The sequence below is a fragment of the Pimephales promelas genome, chromosome 13 (genome assembly GCF_988280905.1).
Source record: "Pimephales promelas chromosome 13, fPimPro1.hap1.1, whole genome shotgun sequence".
Taxonomy (NCBI): domain Eukaryota; kingdom Metazoa; phylum Chordata; class Actinopteri; order Cypriniformes; family Leuciscidae; genus Pimephales; species Pimephales promelas.
The window spans coordinates 33,413,516-33,431,098 of NC_142781.1; the positions used below are offsets into that span (position 1 = coordinate 33,413,516).

The window sequence follows — 17,583 nt, forward strand, 5'->3', positions numbered from 1 at the left end:
TTCGCAGAACCATTCTTGCGTAAATGATCTCAAACTTGCTGCAATGGTTTTAAAGTCATTCTTACATAAATGTAGTAAATTTAGGATTATGGGTCTTGGCGCTAGTTTATGATAAACATTTTGTAAGCTTTATATAGTGCCGAAGTGATGATGTCACTTTGTAGGACAACTCGGAAATTAGCGGCGCATGGGTTCCCTCGATCGAAAAGCAATGCATTTTCCCCATAGACTTTTGGAAAATCGCAAAAAAAATAAGATCTGTGTTCAACAGAGTCGTTTTGTCTATCAAGATAATCTTTACCAGTTAATCCAAAATGTATAAATTTTGAAGCCTATATAAAGTTTTTTTAAAAACACAAGCAGGCACAATAAAGTTTAAAAAAGCATAAGCAGGATATAACTGGTGTGTTCACCACAGACCTTATTTCAGGCGATTTAGCAAAAATCCCATAGACTTTATAGCGAGGGAACCGTAGTGCTAAAATGCTAACTCACTTCCACGTTTTAGCCTACAGAGTGACGTCGCAACTTCAGCACTCTGTTAACACGTCAGAATTAGCTTGCGTAGCTTGGCGCTCTAATCATGATTGAAAGACTTTATTACACATGACAAACGCATAGAATTGCCTTAATGTAGTATTTATTACCTCAGAATGTGAATGTTTAATACTTTCATTAATATGATATGCCACTCCACATGCTGACACATATCTGAAGCGCCTGAGGTTTCTGGAAGGTCATGTGAAAATAAGCGGGGCAGTTTGAAATCTGCCTGAATGGTTCTCGATCAGAGCGCGCTGCAGTTCCACTTTTCACCACAGATTTACCATAGGAAAACTGTGGGGGCGCTGCTCCGAGACAGCTATCATAAATGCGCTACATTTTAATACATCCAGCTCACTTTACGACTTGAAATAGTCTATAAAATCCAAAAACATATTTGTTGCAGAAAGCTGAACAAAGAAACCTTGAACCTTGAAGAAACCCTGCACTTTTACAATATATTGTTAATTCAGTCTGTGTTTGGGTGCTTCGGCTGCATAAATAAACTTTTAAAGGCAGTTACGCAAGAATGATTCTGACAGAAGTTCGTTCTGCTCGTGACACGAATGAGGCCCTGATTTTATGTATCCTTCCTCTATCTTCCTCTGTACAATTGTTCAATTGATATTTACGAAATGTCAATTTCTGTTGAATATTAATTCAAGATTCTTTTTATTTAATTGTTTTACACCGTTTTTGTTTTACGTTCAGAGCAGTCTCCTGAAGCGTGTCTGATTCAGATGAAGCACCCCCTTCACTTAAGAAACCCGCTATTTTATTTGCCACATTTTTATTTCAATTTATCGAATATGTTTAAATGACTGACAAGGATGTAAACTTCCGTGTTCATGGTTGTGTCATTAGAGCCTTTATACACATGACAAAATGTGCCAAACTGCAGTATGACGTTTCCATTATCTCACAGTGACGCACTACGAATGACTCGTTCTGTATCCTCAAGTGTTTGATTCTGTGAACCCATAACGTAACCCTGCTGGTTTAAAGGGGGTGCTTTCGTTTCCATTTAGTTCTTCATGTCTATAAAGGAAAAATCTATAGGCTTATAAATAAACAGAATACAGCAACTATGATTTGAAAGATTGTTTGAATCAAGTAATTCTATTCTGTATCTCCATTTAAGAATTTAGTGCCTTTTTTGGACAGTAGACTGTTCTGTAAGTATACTATAGTATATATATGAACTTTTTGTACAGTTTCTTTGTTTAAAATGACTTTTTTTAAAACTTGTGTTTATTTTAGTTCTTTATCTTCTGGGAAATAAAGGTATATTGATGATCAAGCATGTGATTTTATTCTTTCATGACTGAGTTTAAAGTGTGTATATAAAATCTTTCATGATAATAAAATACGTTTATTATTAATACTCTCACCATTGCAATATAAAATCCTCGACATTATTACTTTTTTTCATTACGTTGATCTGCAAAATAAATTAAATAACAATCTGATGATAAATTACTCATTCAAAAAGAAAAAAAAAAACCATCCCAAACCAAGAAAAAATACATTTCTAAATAAAATCTCCACAGGTAAAATCCTCTCACCTCCATATATACTGTAAAATTATGAATTGAAACACTCAGTGAATTCATCCGTATCCTCATTTTTCCAGGTCCAGATAAACAGGGCACTTTGTTATATATATATATATAAAAAACATTTTTAAAAAAAGTAATACCAAAAATACTGCTTATAGAGGCTGGAAATACACCTCAAAACCCTAGGTACTAAGTAGTGTACACTAGACATGCATTAGTGAATCAAATGGCAGTGACATCAGTGTAGTGTTTCAGTGTCGTACCAGAAAGTCCTCATCAACAAGATTTTCCTCAGCTAACCCAAGACTTCCTGTTCTCCCCCTTGCGTCCTCCAGCCTCTCCTTTGGCCATCGCTGTCAGGGCTGCCAAGTTGGGACTCGATCCCGAGAGGTTCTGCTTGCGTTTCTGCCTCGACCTTTTAGCGGTACCCGTTGCTTTCGTGACCCGATCTGCTCTAACGAGAACGCCGTAACCAGGGTTGCAGTGGAAGTATTGGCGACCGCCGACCGAACCATCGTTTTTACCTAGAAATGAAGAGCATAAATAGGTAACTCTTTACTTGAAGGGGTGTGTTTAAGACTGACATGACACCTTCATAACCATGACATGACAAATGTCCGGAATATGAAGATGCAGGTTTATGACAACTGTCTTTAAGTGTCATTCGCTCAGTTATGACATTTTGAATGCAAATATGACATTGTTTAAAACCCTCTGGGGTTCTTCGGGTCAATAATGACCCGAAGCGTTTAAATAAAAAAAATGTTAAAAATCGTAGCTTCATCGGAATGGTCCGAAACTTGGTGACTTTGTTGGTATTTGGTATTTGAACACCCAAAAAAATTGGGGACAGGATTTGAAAAGTCTAAGTGGTCGTAAATAAAATAGTCACACTCGGAACCTTCGGGTCAAAAATGACCCGCATAGGAAATGAATGGGAAATTGACAAAAATGTGAAAATACTGAGTTTTTTGTGCGTAAAATCTACAAATCAGCCACGATCTTGAAAAAAAGCACACAACAGTGAAGGGGTGAATCTATAAAACATCAAGAGTGCAAAACACACAAACACACCTTTATACACAAACACACCAAAAAAGTGTTTTGCATTTTTAAAAAGCTCAGTTTGTCCACCAGATGGTATCCATCTAATTTCAAAAATTGCTTTTATGAGGCCTAGGTTGGACTCCAAAATGAAATACAGCTTTAAAAAAAAAATATTTAAGTATTTTTTTCTATTATATTCAATAGGGGAAAATTTGTTCATAATTATTGCATTAATACTAATTATACATTTTTGTATTTGTGAAATTTTCTCAAAACACCAAAAAAGAAAAGAAAAAATATTCTAAAAAAATATGATTTTCTTTTTTAAATATGAATCCCGCCCTTTGGGTCAATTTTGACCCGAAGTTCCCGAGTGTGACTGTTAAACGAACAACCCCAGAGGGTTAAGATGTCTTTGTTATGACACCTTGACATAAACCAATACATCATAACCTGTCAGTGTCTTTGTCATGACAACTTGACATTACTAAGACAACACAACCTAAACATGACATAGCAGAATTCTCCATTTTAGCTTTACTTCACTGTGTTTAGTGAACATCACTAGTCAACATTTGAAGTGGATCAAAAAAAGTTCAAAGTTGTGCTAAGACAAGTCCGGGTATTGTGCTAAATTCATGTATAATTTGGATGAAATGTTTTGATCCACTTCAAATGTTGACTACAGTATATGAAAGCGTCCTCTCATTGAGAGCAAGAACATGTTATCTTGGTGTTTTGGGAAGAGTCTCCTGTTTATAGTTAGAGCCCGATCAAATCCAACCTTGAAGAAGCTGTGTGTCTATCTTTTAACACACTTTCAGATGCTCGTTCATGTTTATTTGGCGCTGTGACTGGTTTTATTAACCCGGAAGAGAGATCAGCGCTGCTGCTTCTCTTGAGCGATCTCACGCCACAGCGCCAAAACACTATAAGTTTTTGAATTTCCAAAGAAAATGGACTTTCCAGTGACTAGAATATGATATGCATGACGGTAGTATTGCTGATCTACCCAAGTTCAAGAGCATTACCAACCTGCTGGAACATCGAGCTCCACTCCAACCCAAACGCCCTTTGCAAAGTCAGTTGGTCCGACGTAACGGACGGTTCCAGTTTTATTGGCGCCCACAGTCACATATTCCTCTTCTTTCAGCCAGTCGGGAGTCTCAAGGCTTGAATCCTCTGAATCCGAAAGGATCTCCAATCTCTCTTGAGACACCGATAAAGAGTCAACGTGTTTGGTTTTATCTTCTTCCTCATGTAGGATCCCTTTGAAAGACTTCAAGCCAGAGGACTTGATTTTGTGGATTTGGAAAGGGTTGGCATTGGGAGCGGGAGTGGACTTGTTGGTTTGCTGGGACTGTTTAGCAGTCTTCACTGGTACAGATGGGTCAGATGCTAATGGGGCTGTGGTTCCTGAACAAGATGTTTGGCCGGCCGAAGCGACATTATCAATGGGGTCATTGTTTTTCTGAGGCAAGGAAGCAGAAACGGTGAGTTTCTGAGGTGATGCATCTAGAGGAGATATCTGGGATTCTTGGTCAGCTGGTTCAAGCTTTGATTGATGCTCTGGAGATGTGCTGCTTGTTGGCACAACCACGCTGTCCGTTTTTGGTTCAATCTTTTTGGAAGTAGACTTGTCTATTTTGGCTTCAGTGCTGTTGGGAAGAGGAGGATCAACATTCGAGACCGCACACTCAGAGAGAGTCGCTGTGGAGACACTCGTGGAGACGTATCCGCTTGAGACGTCACTGACGGAGCTGTAGGTGGAATCACAAACCGGACTTTGCTTGGGATCTACTGGTGTAGCAAAAGAAGGTGAAACCTCCTCGATCTCCGAGGGAACGGTAGGAGGTAGAGCCTCCTCAACCTCCGGAGTCAGATCAGAAGGTACAGCGTTCTCAATCTCTGGAGAAACAGATTGAGGAAGAACCTCCTCAACTTCGAAACAAAGATTAGTAGGTAGAACTTCCTCAGCCACTTGAGGAACAGAAGAAATTGGAGCTTCTTGAGGAAGAAGAGCCGGCATAATTTCTGGTTTCTCTGAAATTGGAGTTTCCATAACACGGCTCTGAGGAGATCATAGAGATCAAGCTATAAGTAATCATTTACACAGTATTAAAAGCAACTTTTAAGTTACCCACTACACCACTAGGGCTGTCACCTTTGTCAAAAAAGACGTACGTGTTCATTGAATCGATTGTAAAATCGATTTTCCATGTTTAAAGGGTTAGTTCACCCAAAAATGAAAATTAAGTCATTAATTACTCACCCCCATGCTGTACCAACCCCGTAAGACCTTCGTTCGTCTTCGGAACACAAATAAAGATATTTTTGATTAAATTTGAGAGCTGTATCACTACCACATTGGCTCCTAAGGGAATGACATTTGACGGCCCAGAAAGTCAATGAAGAAAATGTTTAAATATTCCAAGTGACTACCGTGGCTCAACTATATGTTTATCAAGCGACGCGAATACTTTTTGTGCGAAAAAACAAACAAAAATAACGAGTTTATTCGACTATTCCTTTTCTTCCTTGTTGGCCTGAAACGAGACTTCAAGAGATTTCCACGACGCATGCGCGAGAATTGCGATCTCCTTACACTACTTCAGTTCAGTTCTCGCGCATGCGTCGTGGAAATCTAAGGAAGTCTCGTTTCTGGCCAACAAGGAAGAAAAGAAATAGTCGAATAAACTCGTTATTTTTGTTTGTTTTTTCGCACAAAAAGTATTCGCGTCGCTTGATAAACATATAGTTGAGCCACGGTAGTCACTTGGGATATTTAAACATTTTCTTCATTGACTTTCTGGGCCGTCAAGAAGCAGTCCCTTAGGAGCCAATGTGGTAGTTATACAGCTCTCAAATTTAATCAAAAATATCTTCATTTGTGTTCCGAAGACGAACGAAGGTCTTACGGGGTTGGTACAGCATGGGGGTGAGTAATTAATGACTTAATTTTCATTTTTGGGTGAACTAACCCTTTAAACACGTTTCCATTTTAGCCAAATATAGGCAAATCCACGGACACCGCATAAGGGTGAACGTAGGCCTATAGAGGGCGCTTAAGGCGCGCACTTGAATATTTCTGATGTTTTATCGACATGAAGCTTCGTGCACAATGACAAACAGGAGTTTAACATTCTCGAAAAAAAAAAATAAGCAGAGTGGACTGCCATAACATCAGTGAAAAACATTAGGATTCAACATGGCTCTGTTTACGATTAGAGTTATTATTTCGATTAGCCTACTACTTAAATGTCAAACAAATTTTGCCAACATAGGCGATTATAGCCTGAATCTGTATCTGTATGCATGAGACTTTCTGAATACCGGCAGAATTCACATTTTTCACTATAAGTACAATTTGCTGTTATGTGTGTGTGTGTGTTGCTGTGACGCGCTGGACGCGCTCCGTTAAAATCGATTCCCTATTTTGGTTTTCGATACTTGTGTTGGTTGGTCCGATCAATTGTGCAATCGATTTTCGAACGTAAAGTGACAGCCCATATCACCAGATACTGTTCACCATACTAATAAGGAGATGCCTGTGAGACATGTAGACTTACTATCTGGATGTCAGACGTGGTTTCTGAGGAAATGCTGGATGCCCCAACGGTCTCTACTGCATCATGAATAACTGGAAATATGGGCACAGTGGAAGCAGGTTCTTGAGCACGGTCTTCTGAAGGAGCCTGAGGAGTCTTCAAAATAAAAACGCATCAAAATGTATTCAACTGCACAAGATCAAACACATACGTATTTTAAGTATATTAGTGCTGTCAAATCAATTAATCGCACCTAACGTATACTCATTTGGCTCGATGCAGTATACAGTGATGTGAATAAGTTTGGACACCCATGCTAAAGTTGCCTAAAAAGAGGAATAAAAAAATCATCTTTTGGATATTGATCTTAATGCCTTAATTAGAAAAATGAGGAAAACTCCAACCTTTAAGGACACCAATTTTCTTTGTGAATGAATAATGTATCATAAATAAATAAATGTTCTTCCTCAAAATACAGGGTGCATAAGTCAGGACACCCCTATGTTAAATTCCCATAGAGTCAGGCAGATTTTTATTTTTAAAAGCCACTTATTTCATGGATCCAGGATAATATCCCCACATCATCACACACCTTCCACCACACCTAGAGATTGGCATGGTTTTACTTCAGTTAGCCTAACAGCTGGTTTGATTTGCATTGAAAGATGATCTTATGGAAAGTACCCCATGCCAATCTCTAGGTGTGGTGGAAGGTGTGTGATGATGTGGGGATATTTTAATCCCAAAGGCCAAGGGAACTTTATCAGGATGCATATTATCCTGGATCCATGAAATAAGTGGCTTTTAAAAATAAAAATCTGCCTGACTCTATGGGAATTTAACATAGGGATGTCCTGACTTATGCACCCTGTATTTTAAGGAAAAACATTTATTTATTTATGAGACATTATTCTTTCACAAAGAAAATTGGTGTCCTTAAAGGTTGGAGTTTTCCTCATTTTTCTAATTAAGGCATTAAGATCAACAGGATCAAGATCAATTTTTTATTCCTCTTTTTAGGCAACTTTAGCATGGGTGTCCAAACTTATTCACACCACTGTATATATATATATATGAAATGGTGTCAATCGCAATTGGCCGGTAATATTTTTATGAATTCTAACAAAGCAATGTTGTGAGAATATGAACGTAAATAAACATGAACAAGCACGCAAATACTAAATTGAACTCTTTCTTTCACGACTTTAAAATGCCCGTATTGGTGAGTATCCTTGTGAAACATAGTCAGTTATGTCTTTGTCTCAGTTATGTGTTGAGAAAGAAAATGCAGTTCTTAAAGTGACAGAAGCCTAATATACACCTGCTGCCTTAATGTTATTCAAACAACAATTGGAAAATGTGATTATTTTGTCAAAAGACAAAGTAAAATCACTCCCTGCTCTTGACTGAATAACTTCTGAAACTTTAATGAGGATTAATCTGTTTAATTTGTACCGTGATGCAATGTTATTTTACATTTGATTACTTAACTAAATTTCTATATCTGAAAATGTAGAATTTTAACTGATATCTAAAATTTTAGTGTCATAACTGCCTGTTGTTTCATGACTGGTAAAAAATATATATATATATTTAAGACCGGCAAATTGTATTAATTCTATTAGTTTTAGGCCACACACACACACACGTTAACTTAAAATTAATCATTTTTTGACAGCACTAATATATAAATGCAGAATAAACAATTTTATTAATTATATTATTATTTAAAATGTACAAATGTTATATAATATACATATTTATGTATATTATACAGACTAACCATTTCACAGCTGTTGATGTCTTCAAGACTGACAGACTGCACAATAATACGTGGCACATTCTGGGTGAAATTAAAGAGCAATACAAAATATTATTGAGTGTTTTACCAGGAAAACCACACTGCAATTATTAACTACATTGTTTAAATACACATGAGATATAACTACAATAATGAACAATAAACTACCAAAACCAAACAGCCATGGAAATACTATATTATGCATTTCTAATTGTAAAACTAATTAGTGAAATATGTTTAGAGTCAGCAGGTGTTTTACCAGCTCAAAGGCAAGAGGACGAGGCGGCTCTTTCTTCTCATCTTTCTTAGATAACAGAGACTTGAACATCTTGGGTACTGGAGACACCAGAGCTTTCACTGGGGAGAAATAAGACGCAGCAAATCCTGAGAGACCTGTAGGGACACGGGTTCAAGAAGCGGCAGAAAAGCAGAGGAGAAAAGAGCAGGACAGCCATTAGAGTGTAAAGCATAAAGCATTAACAAAAATACAGAAGCAGACCAGCGCAGCAGCTGAATAAAGCACATTAAAACGCTAGCAGATAAAAGCTACTTTATTTATTTATGTTTAACACAAAGCGGCATGCCGTGCTGCTGAGAGTACCAGCAGGTCAAAGACACATAATCAGTAACAACTTTCAACATCATCTGATGAAATGTGGTGCTTGCTGACATACTGCTAGAGTTGTAGCTGGTCGCTAGAGTGATGCTATGCTATGCTATGCTAACTCCATCAGGTAATGTATCCTCTGTTTCACCTGTAAAACTAACTTTAGCTGGAAAATAACATTATTCAAGAGCCGCTATAAAACCAACTGTGTCACCTTAAACTATATTAAAGGGATAATTCAGGATTTAGCATTAAGCTTTGTATTAGTAGAAAACCTGTAGTATTTTCAAATTAGCGTGCTTTCCACCCTCATATCCCCGTGAGACGAGAGATTTATGTATTTTTTGATTGGATTTTGGATCTTTTGTCCAGAGGCTGAAGACTACAGTCAGTAGTAGGGTTTGTCCTGCACTCTCACTCACTCATAGAATGAACACCGTGTCGGCCATCTTTGTTTGGAAGCTAAGCTAACAGGCTCTTGTTCTGTGGAGAAAGGTGAGTAGTAGCGGTTACCATCCTCTTTTCTTAGACATGTCCGGTCGTCGATGTCCGGGATCCAGCTTTTGCTTTCTGTAGTCACCATTCATTCTTTACTTGTTTGAATCGAACTGAATTCAATCCGGTTGGTGAATCTGGATGTCATGTTTACATGAACGCTAAACAAGTGATCGGTTGATGTGCGTTTTAACATTGCTAAGAAAATTAGACCGGTGCGTCTCACAGGTGTCGCTCATCGGTAATCACGCGCCGTTCTCCCACGGCCCTCACTCGTCCCGCTCGCCACAGTAAACATAACGAATTTTAGACATTTTGGGCGATCTCGAAACACATTTTCGGGCAGACTCATCACGGAGACTCACTAGCAGCCTAGACTTGTTGTTTAACTACTGCACTCTGTTACCAGTAGGCGTGGCCTCCTAGGGCAGCAAAGCAAGTGCATTCTGGGAGTTGTTGTCTTTCATCCACATAAGCCAAAAATACATTTTCTGGCTTTTCTCAGTCTAGAAAGCTCCAAATTCAAAAATAATTTCACATTTCTTCTACATTAAAGGATTAGTTCACTTTTGAAAAAACTTTTGCTGATAATTTACTCACCAACAACGAAACAACGATGTCGGACGATTTTGATTCTGTACTTCCGGCTACGTTGCCCGTGATCTTTTGTACGTAATTACGTAATACGTGACGTTTCAAACGCGCCTCACAGAATAGAGCAAGGCTAGCATTTGTCCTTAGAAAAGTTACATTTTTGGAATAAGTTTTGAAATAACCGATCGTTTCGCATGATAAGACCCTTATTCATCGTCTGGTGTCGTTTAAAGACATTTGAAGCTGCATCTGAAACTGTTATTAACTGTCTTTTGATACTTGAACCATCCGGTTCCCATTGAAGTCCATTATATGGAGAAAATCCTGGAATGTTTTCATCAAAAACCTAAATTTCTTTTCGACTGAGGAAAGAAAGACATGGACATCTTGGATGACATGGGGGTGAGTAAATTATCAGCAAAAGTTTTTTCAAAAGTGAACTAATCCTTTAATGACTCATTTTATATACACATTTAAAGTTAATCTCTGTAAAGCAGCTTTGAAATAATCTACATTGTATGAATGAGGATGACTTGACTTAAAGGTATCAGACGAGGACAGATACCTGGCTCTGAGTTCAGACTTTGTATTGATGATGGGTGAGATGTACTCTTTGGGGAGGATGTTGGCACAGAAATCTCCTGCTGACTGTCCCAAACACCCTAAAGAAAGTCAAGCACAGTCACAAACCACCGGTAAACAAGCTGAACGTCTGGATGGACAGTGAAAAAATGATAAAAATGAAACAAATGACTAAAATGCAAAGAGTATACTTGATGTATACTCTGAGAAAATAGTGGCATATACTGTAAGTATTTACCAAACTGTGACACAAAACCACAATTTAAGCCGTTTTTTTCCCCTCACTTTATAGTCTTGGCTGGTGGACAGATCTTTCCTGCTGCCAGAGAGCTGCAAAATAAACAGATTGGGTTTCATATCTGATTTACATGATGAATGTTTGCTCAAAGACGTAGTTCAGGTCTTACCCGCTGTATATTGGGTGAACTGAGGCAGCGTTTGGGAATCTTTCCTTTATCTGTCAGATGTTCCCTTACTGAAACCTCCTGAATTATTCACCAAAATACAAATACGACATGTAAATGTACTTACAATACAATACTGTGTGTACATAATTAGTATTGTATGCCTGAATAAGAATATAACAGCTCTGAGGACCATGACACATGTCAGACCTGTCTGAGACGGTCCAGCGTGAGGATGTTGTCCACGGCTAACACACTCCGCAGGTATTTCTCAATGGCGGCTTCACTGTCGGGTCCTAGGTTATCAGTGCTGGTGGCCAGTCGGGCAAGCATCTCCCTGTCCTCAGAGCCCTGCATGTCCTGTGAACAAACACACACACACACCAGTTACCATATTTCAGTTTCTGTTATAATATTTCACAATTTTAACGTATTTTTGATTAAATAAATGCAGCTTTGGTGAGCAGAAGAGACTTCTTTCGAAAACATAAAAACCTTACTGACCCCATACTTGTGAACAGTAGCATATTGCTCATGTGCTTTACGTACCCCTGGGATATTTGATACGATCTCAAACGTGACTCCGCTGCCGTGAAGTGAGCTGCGGTGAGACATCCTCCTAAACAGACTTTGAGCAAAACCCTGCAGGCCAGAAATAACATCGATAAAAAGCAAAGCACAAAAATAACATCATCAATTAAAGACATCATAGTAAGAGTCACACCTGTCGTCCGGTGAGGTTCACACAGATGCGTTTGCGTAGGACCAGCTGCATTTGTGCGGGATGACTGAGCAGAACGACGACGCGGACGGTGAGGTAAACCCTCTGATCCGGCCCTGTTGCTCGATTTAGCTCTGGACTGTTGTGAACGGTGCAGTCCCATGATGCCTCTGCCTTCACCTGTGAAGAGAGAGATGACTCGGACTTCACAAATCAAAACTTTTCTTTTTATTTCAAACAAATGCATTGCACTGGATGGTTGTTAGTGAGTTACGGTGATCTCAGTGTTTTTATGTGGCTGTTGTGTTCTGAGTGGTCACTAGGGAGTTGCTAAGGTGCTTTCAATGTTTTTATAATGTTGCAGTAGCGTTTTGGATGGTTGCTAGGGAGTTGCTAAGGTGCTCTCAGTGTTTTTATGTGGCTGTGGTGTTTTGAGTGGTCACTAGGGAGTTGCTAAGGTGCCTTCAATGTTTTTTATGTGGCTGTGGCATTTTGGATGGTTGCTAGGGAGTTGCTAAGGTGCTCTCAGTGTTTTTATGTGGCTGTGGTGTTCTGAGTGGTCACTAGGGAGTTGCTAAGGTGCCTTCAATGTTTTTATCATGTGGCTATGGCATTTCGGATGGTTGCTAGGGAGTTGCTAAGGTGCTCTCAGTGTTTTTATGTGGCTGTGGTGTTCTGAGTGGTCACTAGGGAGTTGCTAAGGTGCCTTCAATGTTTTTATCATGTGGCTGTGGCATTTTGGATGGTTGCTAGGAAGTTACTAAGGTGCTCTCAGTGTTTTCATGTTGCTGTGGTGTTCTGAGTGGTCACTAGGGAGTTGCTAAGGTGCCTTCAATGTTTTTATCATGTGGCTGTGGCATTTTGGATGGTTGCTAGGGAGTTGCTAAGGTGCTCTCAGTGTTTTTATGTGGCTGTGGTGTTCTGAGTGGTCACTAGGGAGTTGCTAAGGTGCTTTCAATGTTTTTATCATGTTGCAGTAGCGTTTTGGATGGTTGCTAGGGAGTTGCTAAGGTGCTCTCAGTGTTTTTATGTGGCTGTGGTGTTCTGAGAGGTCACTAGGGAGTTGCTAAGGTGCTTTCAATGTTTTTATCATGTGGCTGTGGCATTTTGGATGGTTGCTAGGGAGTTGCTAAGGTGCTCTCAGTGTTTTTATGTTGCTGAAGTGTTCTGAGTGGTCACTAGGAAGTTGCTAAGGTACTTTCAATGTTTTTATCACGTTACTGTAGCATTTTGGATGGTTGCTAGGGAGTTCCTAAGGTGCTCTCAGTGTTTTATTTGTTGCTGCGGTGTTCTAGGTGGTTGCTAAGGAGTTGCTTATTTACTCTCAGTGTTTTTTTTTTTGTTGCTGTGGTGTTTTGAACAGTTGCTAGGGAGTTGTTATGTTACTGCTGTGTTACTGCTCACCTCACTCTCATGGTGTTTGACCATCTGTAAATCTATAAAATCCTCTTTATCTTCTCCGTTCAGCACAGCGTCCAGACCCCCAGCCAGAGGAGCCGACAGATGATCGTAGAAGTCATCAGCTGTAGATGACAGACCAAACAACTCAGGATGAGTCGAGAGAAAAGCTGAAAAGCTGAACCTGATGTAAAATATATTACTCAAAGTAAAGATTATGATGATATTTATGTCATTTAACAGAAATTCTAATTTCCACGGCTCTCTGATGTCAGTTAATAGACACATAACATCAGGGCTATTATTGTTAACTGAAAATAAATAAACAAAAATGTTCTTAATAAAGCAGAAATACAATAAAATAAAATACAAATGATAAAAAATTGACTAAATGTTAGAAAACAGAAGTATACTTACTAAAAGTATAATTTGAACTGGAAACAAATATGTTCTAATAATACGTGTTATATTATAAATAATGTTGTCCTACTGTTAGTTTAACTGCTTCTATTGTTCTCGTTTGTAGCTTTGGATAAAAGTGTCTGCTAAATGATTAAATGTAATGTAAAAGTAAATAAAAACTAAAAGTGAACTAATAAATACCAAATAAAAGTTACAAATATTTACCCCTGAGGCCGAGGAAGATGACTGGGATGTGGTTCTCCATCCCTGGCACAGGAACCCTGAAGGAACAGGAAGCAGTCAGATCAACCAATCAGAGTGTTGGATTTTGTTTTAGAACTTGAACTTTAAGGCTGTGACACACGTCAAAGAACTAGCAGCGACAAAAGCCGACTGTGTTGTAGTCTCACATAGGCTGCGTCTCGGACAAAAAGCTGCGCTTCAACAAACCAAAAAGGTGACTGTCGACTAGCATGTGCGCTCTGTGCCTGCATGCAAGAAAAAGCTACTCAACATTTTTACTGGCAAGAATTTAGACATTAATACCATATTTGTAATATGATCTCATAATTTGGCAGCATGTTTATTAGGCTACTGTCACTTTAAGACCTTAAAGACGCACGGATCCATTATACTGTTACACATGCGTTTTCTTTCTAAACTGTTCACGTTCAACTGTTTACACGTGAATACTCACCAAGACGTGCATTTGGACATTATTTTGTATGTATTTGACTGTTTAAGTGCAATAAGCAGCGAAAAATAACTCTGTTCTGAGAGGCGGCTTTATGTGCGCGCACCAAAATCTGCTGGAATGAGTCAAATTACACACAATAAGCAAATTTCAAGCCCTGCAACACCAAAAACATTCATAATCCGGAGGAAATGAAAGAAGTGAGTGAGGAAAGGCGGATTTGTGCGTCACTCACGGTCGGAGAAATGAGATGAGAGAGAAAGAAAGCGTTGTTTTGGTGAGTCACGGCCCTTAAAAGGTGGCTATGGTTAGATACGGCTAGTCCTATGTTTGTTTAAATGAAAAGATGTTCTAGAAATCAAAGCATAACAAGTGATAAATGTGGAAGAACTGATGAGCATCTACCACTCCGCAGGGGCTCCTGGGATACCGCTGCCAGCAGAGGGCACCAGTACAGCGTTTCTCTCCTCTGTTAGTGTGAGACGGCACTCCAGCAGCTGGGACTCGCTCTCCACGTCCTCTTCTGACTTATCTATGTCAGAAGAAAGATCACTTTTCTGAATCTCATCACAAGCTGAAACACGTTTGATGCTGGGTTCCTACCTTGCTTGCCAACAAGTTTCTGGAGACGTTGGTCCAGATATTCCTGTCGTTCAGTTAGAGCCATGAGCCACTGGGCCCTGAGTCTCTCCAGATCAAACTCCTACAGCGAGAAACACCACATTTGCCAATCATCACAGACTTCATTTACATATTTTAAAAAAGCCTAAAAATCATTACCTGATAACTGTCCACGTCTTTATCTTCCACCTTCAAAAATAAGACGGAAAAACTTTAGACACGATTCTGATGTTGATCAATTCAGATTCTGTTTTAAATAAGGAGCCATAAGCATAAGACACGCCCATATATGGGCTTTGAGCACTAAGCTTCCTTTAGCTCTCGGACAATAAGAGCACACATGCTGAACTCTTTGACAATTTCAAATTTTCAATTATTATGCAGAAATTATCATTTTGGTTACATATTAAGCATTATACTATTAAAGTTGTAAACTACTTACTATGTTCTGCAAGTGGCATAATTATTAATAATGGCATATAATGGCATCAGGACTATTATCTTTAACTAAACTAAAACTATTTAAATTAACTAAATTATCTTAAAGCTGAACTAAAATAAAATACAAAATAAAAGATGAAAAATAAACTACGTAAAATGTCAGAAATGTTTCCTCTGCAACTAACTCATAATTTTAAGTTGAAGCACTAAAATTACTAACTGGAGACAAATAAAAAGTAGAGTCCGACCGATAAAGGATTTTGAAGTCCGATACAAATATTTATTGGTTTTAAAATCCGATATATCGGCCGATATTTTTTCTATTATTATTATTTCAGAAACGCGCAACAAATTGTAAAACATACATTTTCAATATAACAGGCCAAGGAGAGATGATACGTCTAATTGCTTTAACCGTCACGTGCTATTAAAGAAATACTTCAGTCACGTTGTCAAGAGTTAAAAGGACTACACTGTAACAACATAATGCAACTATTACTAGCAAATTCCGCTTCATTCTCGGCTTATTTAACAGCAGCAACTGGACATGATAGTCACAAATTTTGTTAAAATATTCATAATCAAAATATGATACAAAATATTCACTTATCGGCCAATATAACTGCCGATACCGATAATTTGGAAAATGCCTAATATCGGCCTGCCGATATATCGGTCTGGCTCTAATAAAAAGTAATACACGCACAGAGACGCACACACACACAATTATTAAATCAATACAAAAAAATACCTAATAAAATTTACAAAAGCACAATGTAAGCCAAAATAATAAAAATTAACAAAAAAATATAAAGCTAATTCAAAATATTAATAAAATACAAATAATACTGAAATAAAACTGCATACCAAAACTGATCATTTTCTTTACATATTAAGTGTTAAAATATTAGATTCAATTATACAATAAGATTTATTGTTGGACAAATTAGAAAAAAAATATAAATAAAATAATATTTGCTATATGCATTACATGTTTTTGAGGTTATCTGCTATTTTAGTGTAGGTCTGGTTTGAGTTGGTTGAAAAATTTGAGTGACTTGTTAGTGAATCAAGATGTATGTGAGAAAACATTTCACACCCAGATTTGGTGAATGAGATAAGACAGTAAAGAAGAGTTTCTTCACCCTCTGGGTCTCTGTGCTTCTGCCAGGTCGAGTCTGATGGACCTCCACATTGCCGATGGAGATGTTGATCACAGACTCCGTGATCAGAGGCATGGTGCCGGAGTCCTGGACCGAACGAACCTCCACCTGAACACGCCTGGACTGACCCTGCCACACATTCATGAACCGCATTAGGACACACTGCATCATAGGTCAGATCATGAAGGCAATTCTAAACATGTTAGAAATGTATTGCTAAAACATATTATAAAGACTGTGAAGTACTGAATTGTGGAGTTAGACCATAAAACAGGTTTCAGCGCTTGAGAGGAGAGAATACTGCTCATTTTTTGATAGCTTATTTTATTTACTTGGCGGCTTTTTTATTATTCATATATAGCTGGGTGGCTAAAAACAACATTTTTCTGTGGTGTGACAAACTCAGAACACATCCTTAATTTTGACTTTAACATCCACAGACCTGTTTCAGCTGAAAGATTCCTCCTGAGCAGACGTCCTTCGCTGGCTGAACCTCCACCGGCACAAAGTCTCCAGCATCGTTCAGCTCCAGGATCTGCACCCAGAGCTCCAGCCTGCGGGTCACTTCACTCCACCTGCACACATGAAACACCATTTCATCCGAGAGCATGGAAAATGGTCGTGAAAAACAACCTGTTTTTGGCGTTAGAATTATTGACTGATATGATAAAAAAATGTTAACTCCTATTTATTATTTAACGGCATATCAGCATCAAAGTCTACATGCATGGCAAACGCAAGAGTAATACAACTTTAAATAACAATATATGTATACATTCATTTAAAAATATCTTTATAAACAAATAAAACCCCTTTCACAATTCTGATGTTGATCAATTCAGATTCTGTTGTAAGAAAGGAGCCATGAGCCTGCAGTTAGTCATTAGCATAAGACACGCCCAACCATCTCCATATAAGGGTGTTCACAATCATGCTTCCTTTTGCTCTCACTAAGAGCATGCA

At 38.4% G+C, this 17,583-nt stretch overlaps 1 protein-coding gene and 1 long non-coding RNA gene across 4 annotated transcripts in view; one reads left to right on the forward strand and one right to left on the reverse strand.

Moving 5' to 3' along the window:
- Positions 1–1,711: 1,711 nt before the first annotated feature.
- kif13bb (kinesin family member 13Bb) overlaps positions 1,712–17,583 on the reverse strand; it is a 41,482-nt gene continuing 25,610 nt past the window's right edge. For 2 of the 3 annotated variants that reach the window (XM_039690197.2, XM_039690196.2), the window contains exons 26-43: positions 17,063–17,195; positions 16,603–16,749; positions 15,176–15,205; positions 14,999–15,098; positions 14,801–14,927; positions 13,927–13,982; positions 13,306–13,424; positions 11,905–12,081; positions 11,730–11,822; positions 11,391–11,540; positions 11,184–11,261; positions 11,062–11,106; positions 10,760–10,856; positions 8,758–8,891; positions 8,481–8,540; positions 6,719–6,853; positions 4,185–5,220; positions 1,712–2,626 (exon numbers count right to left, since the gene is read on the reverse strand). In XM_039690197.2, coding sequence (XP_039546131.2) covers positions 2,394–2,626; positions 4,185–5,220; positions 6,719–6,853; positions 8,481–8,540; positions 8,758–8,891; positions 10,760–10,856; positions 11,062–11,106; positions 11,184–11,261; positions 11,391–11,540; positions 11,730–11,822; positions 11,905–12,081; positions 13,306–13,424; positions 13,927–13,982; positions 14,801–14,927; positions 14,999–15,098; positions 15,176–15,205; positions 16,603–16,749; positions 17,063–17,195 — 2,950 coding nt within the window. In that variant the 3' untranslated portion in view covers positions 1,712–2,393. The remainder of the gene's footprint in view (positions 2,627–4,184; positions 5,221–6,718; positions 6,854–8,480; positions 8,541–8,757; positions 8,892–10,759; positions 10,857–11,061; positions 11,107–11,183; positions 11,262–11,390; positions 11,541–11,729; positions 11,823–11,904; positions 12,082–13,305; positions 13,425–13,926; positions 13,983–14,800; positions 14,928–14,998; positions 15,099–15,175; positions 15,206–16,602; positions 16,750–17,062; positions 17,196–17,583) is intronic. The other variant, XM_039690198.2, reaches the window with a different exon arrangement.
- Positions 13,363–17,198, forward strand: LOC148976883 (uncharacterized). The gene is made up of 3 exons (XR_016146095.1): positions 13,363–13,488; positions 16,629–16,793; positions 17,061–17,198. It is a non-coding gene; the product is annotated as an uncharacterized LOC148976883 (long non-coding RNA).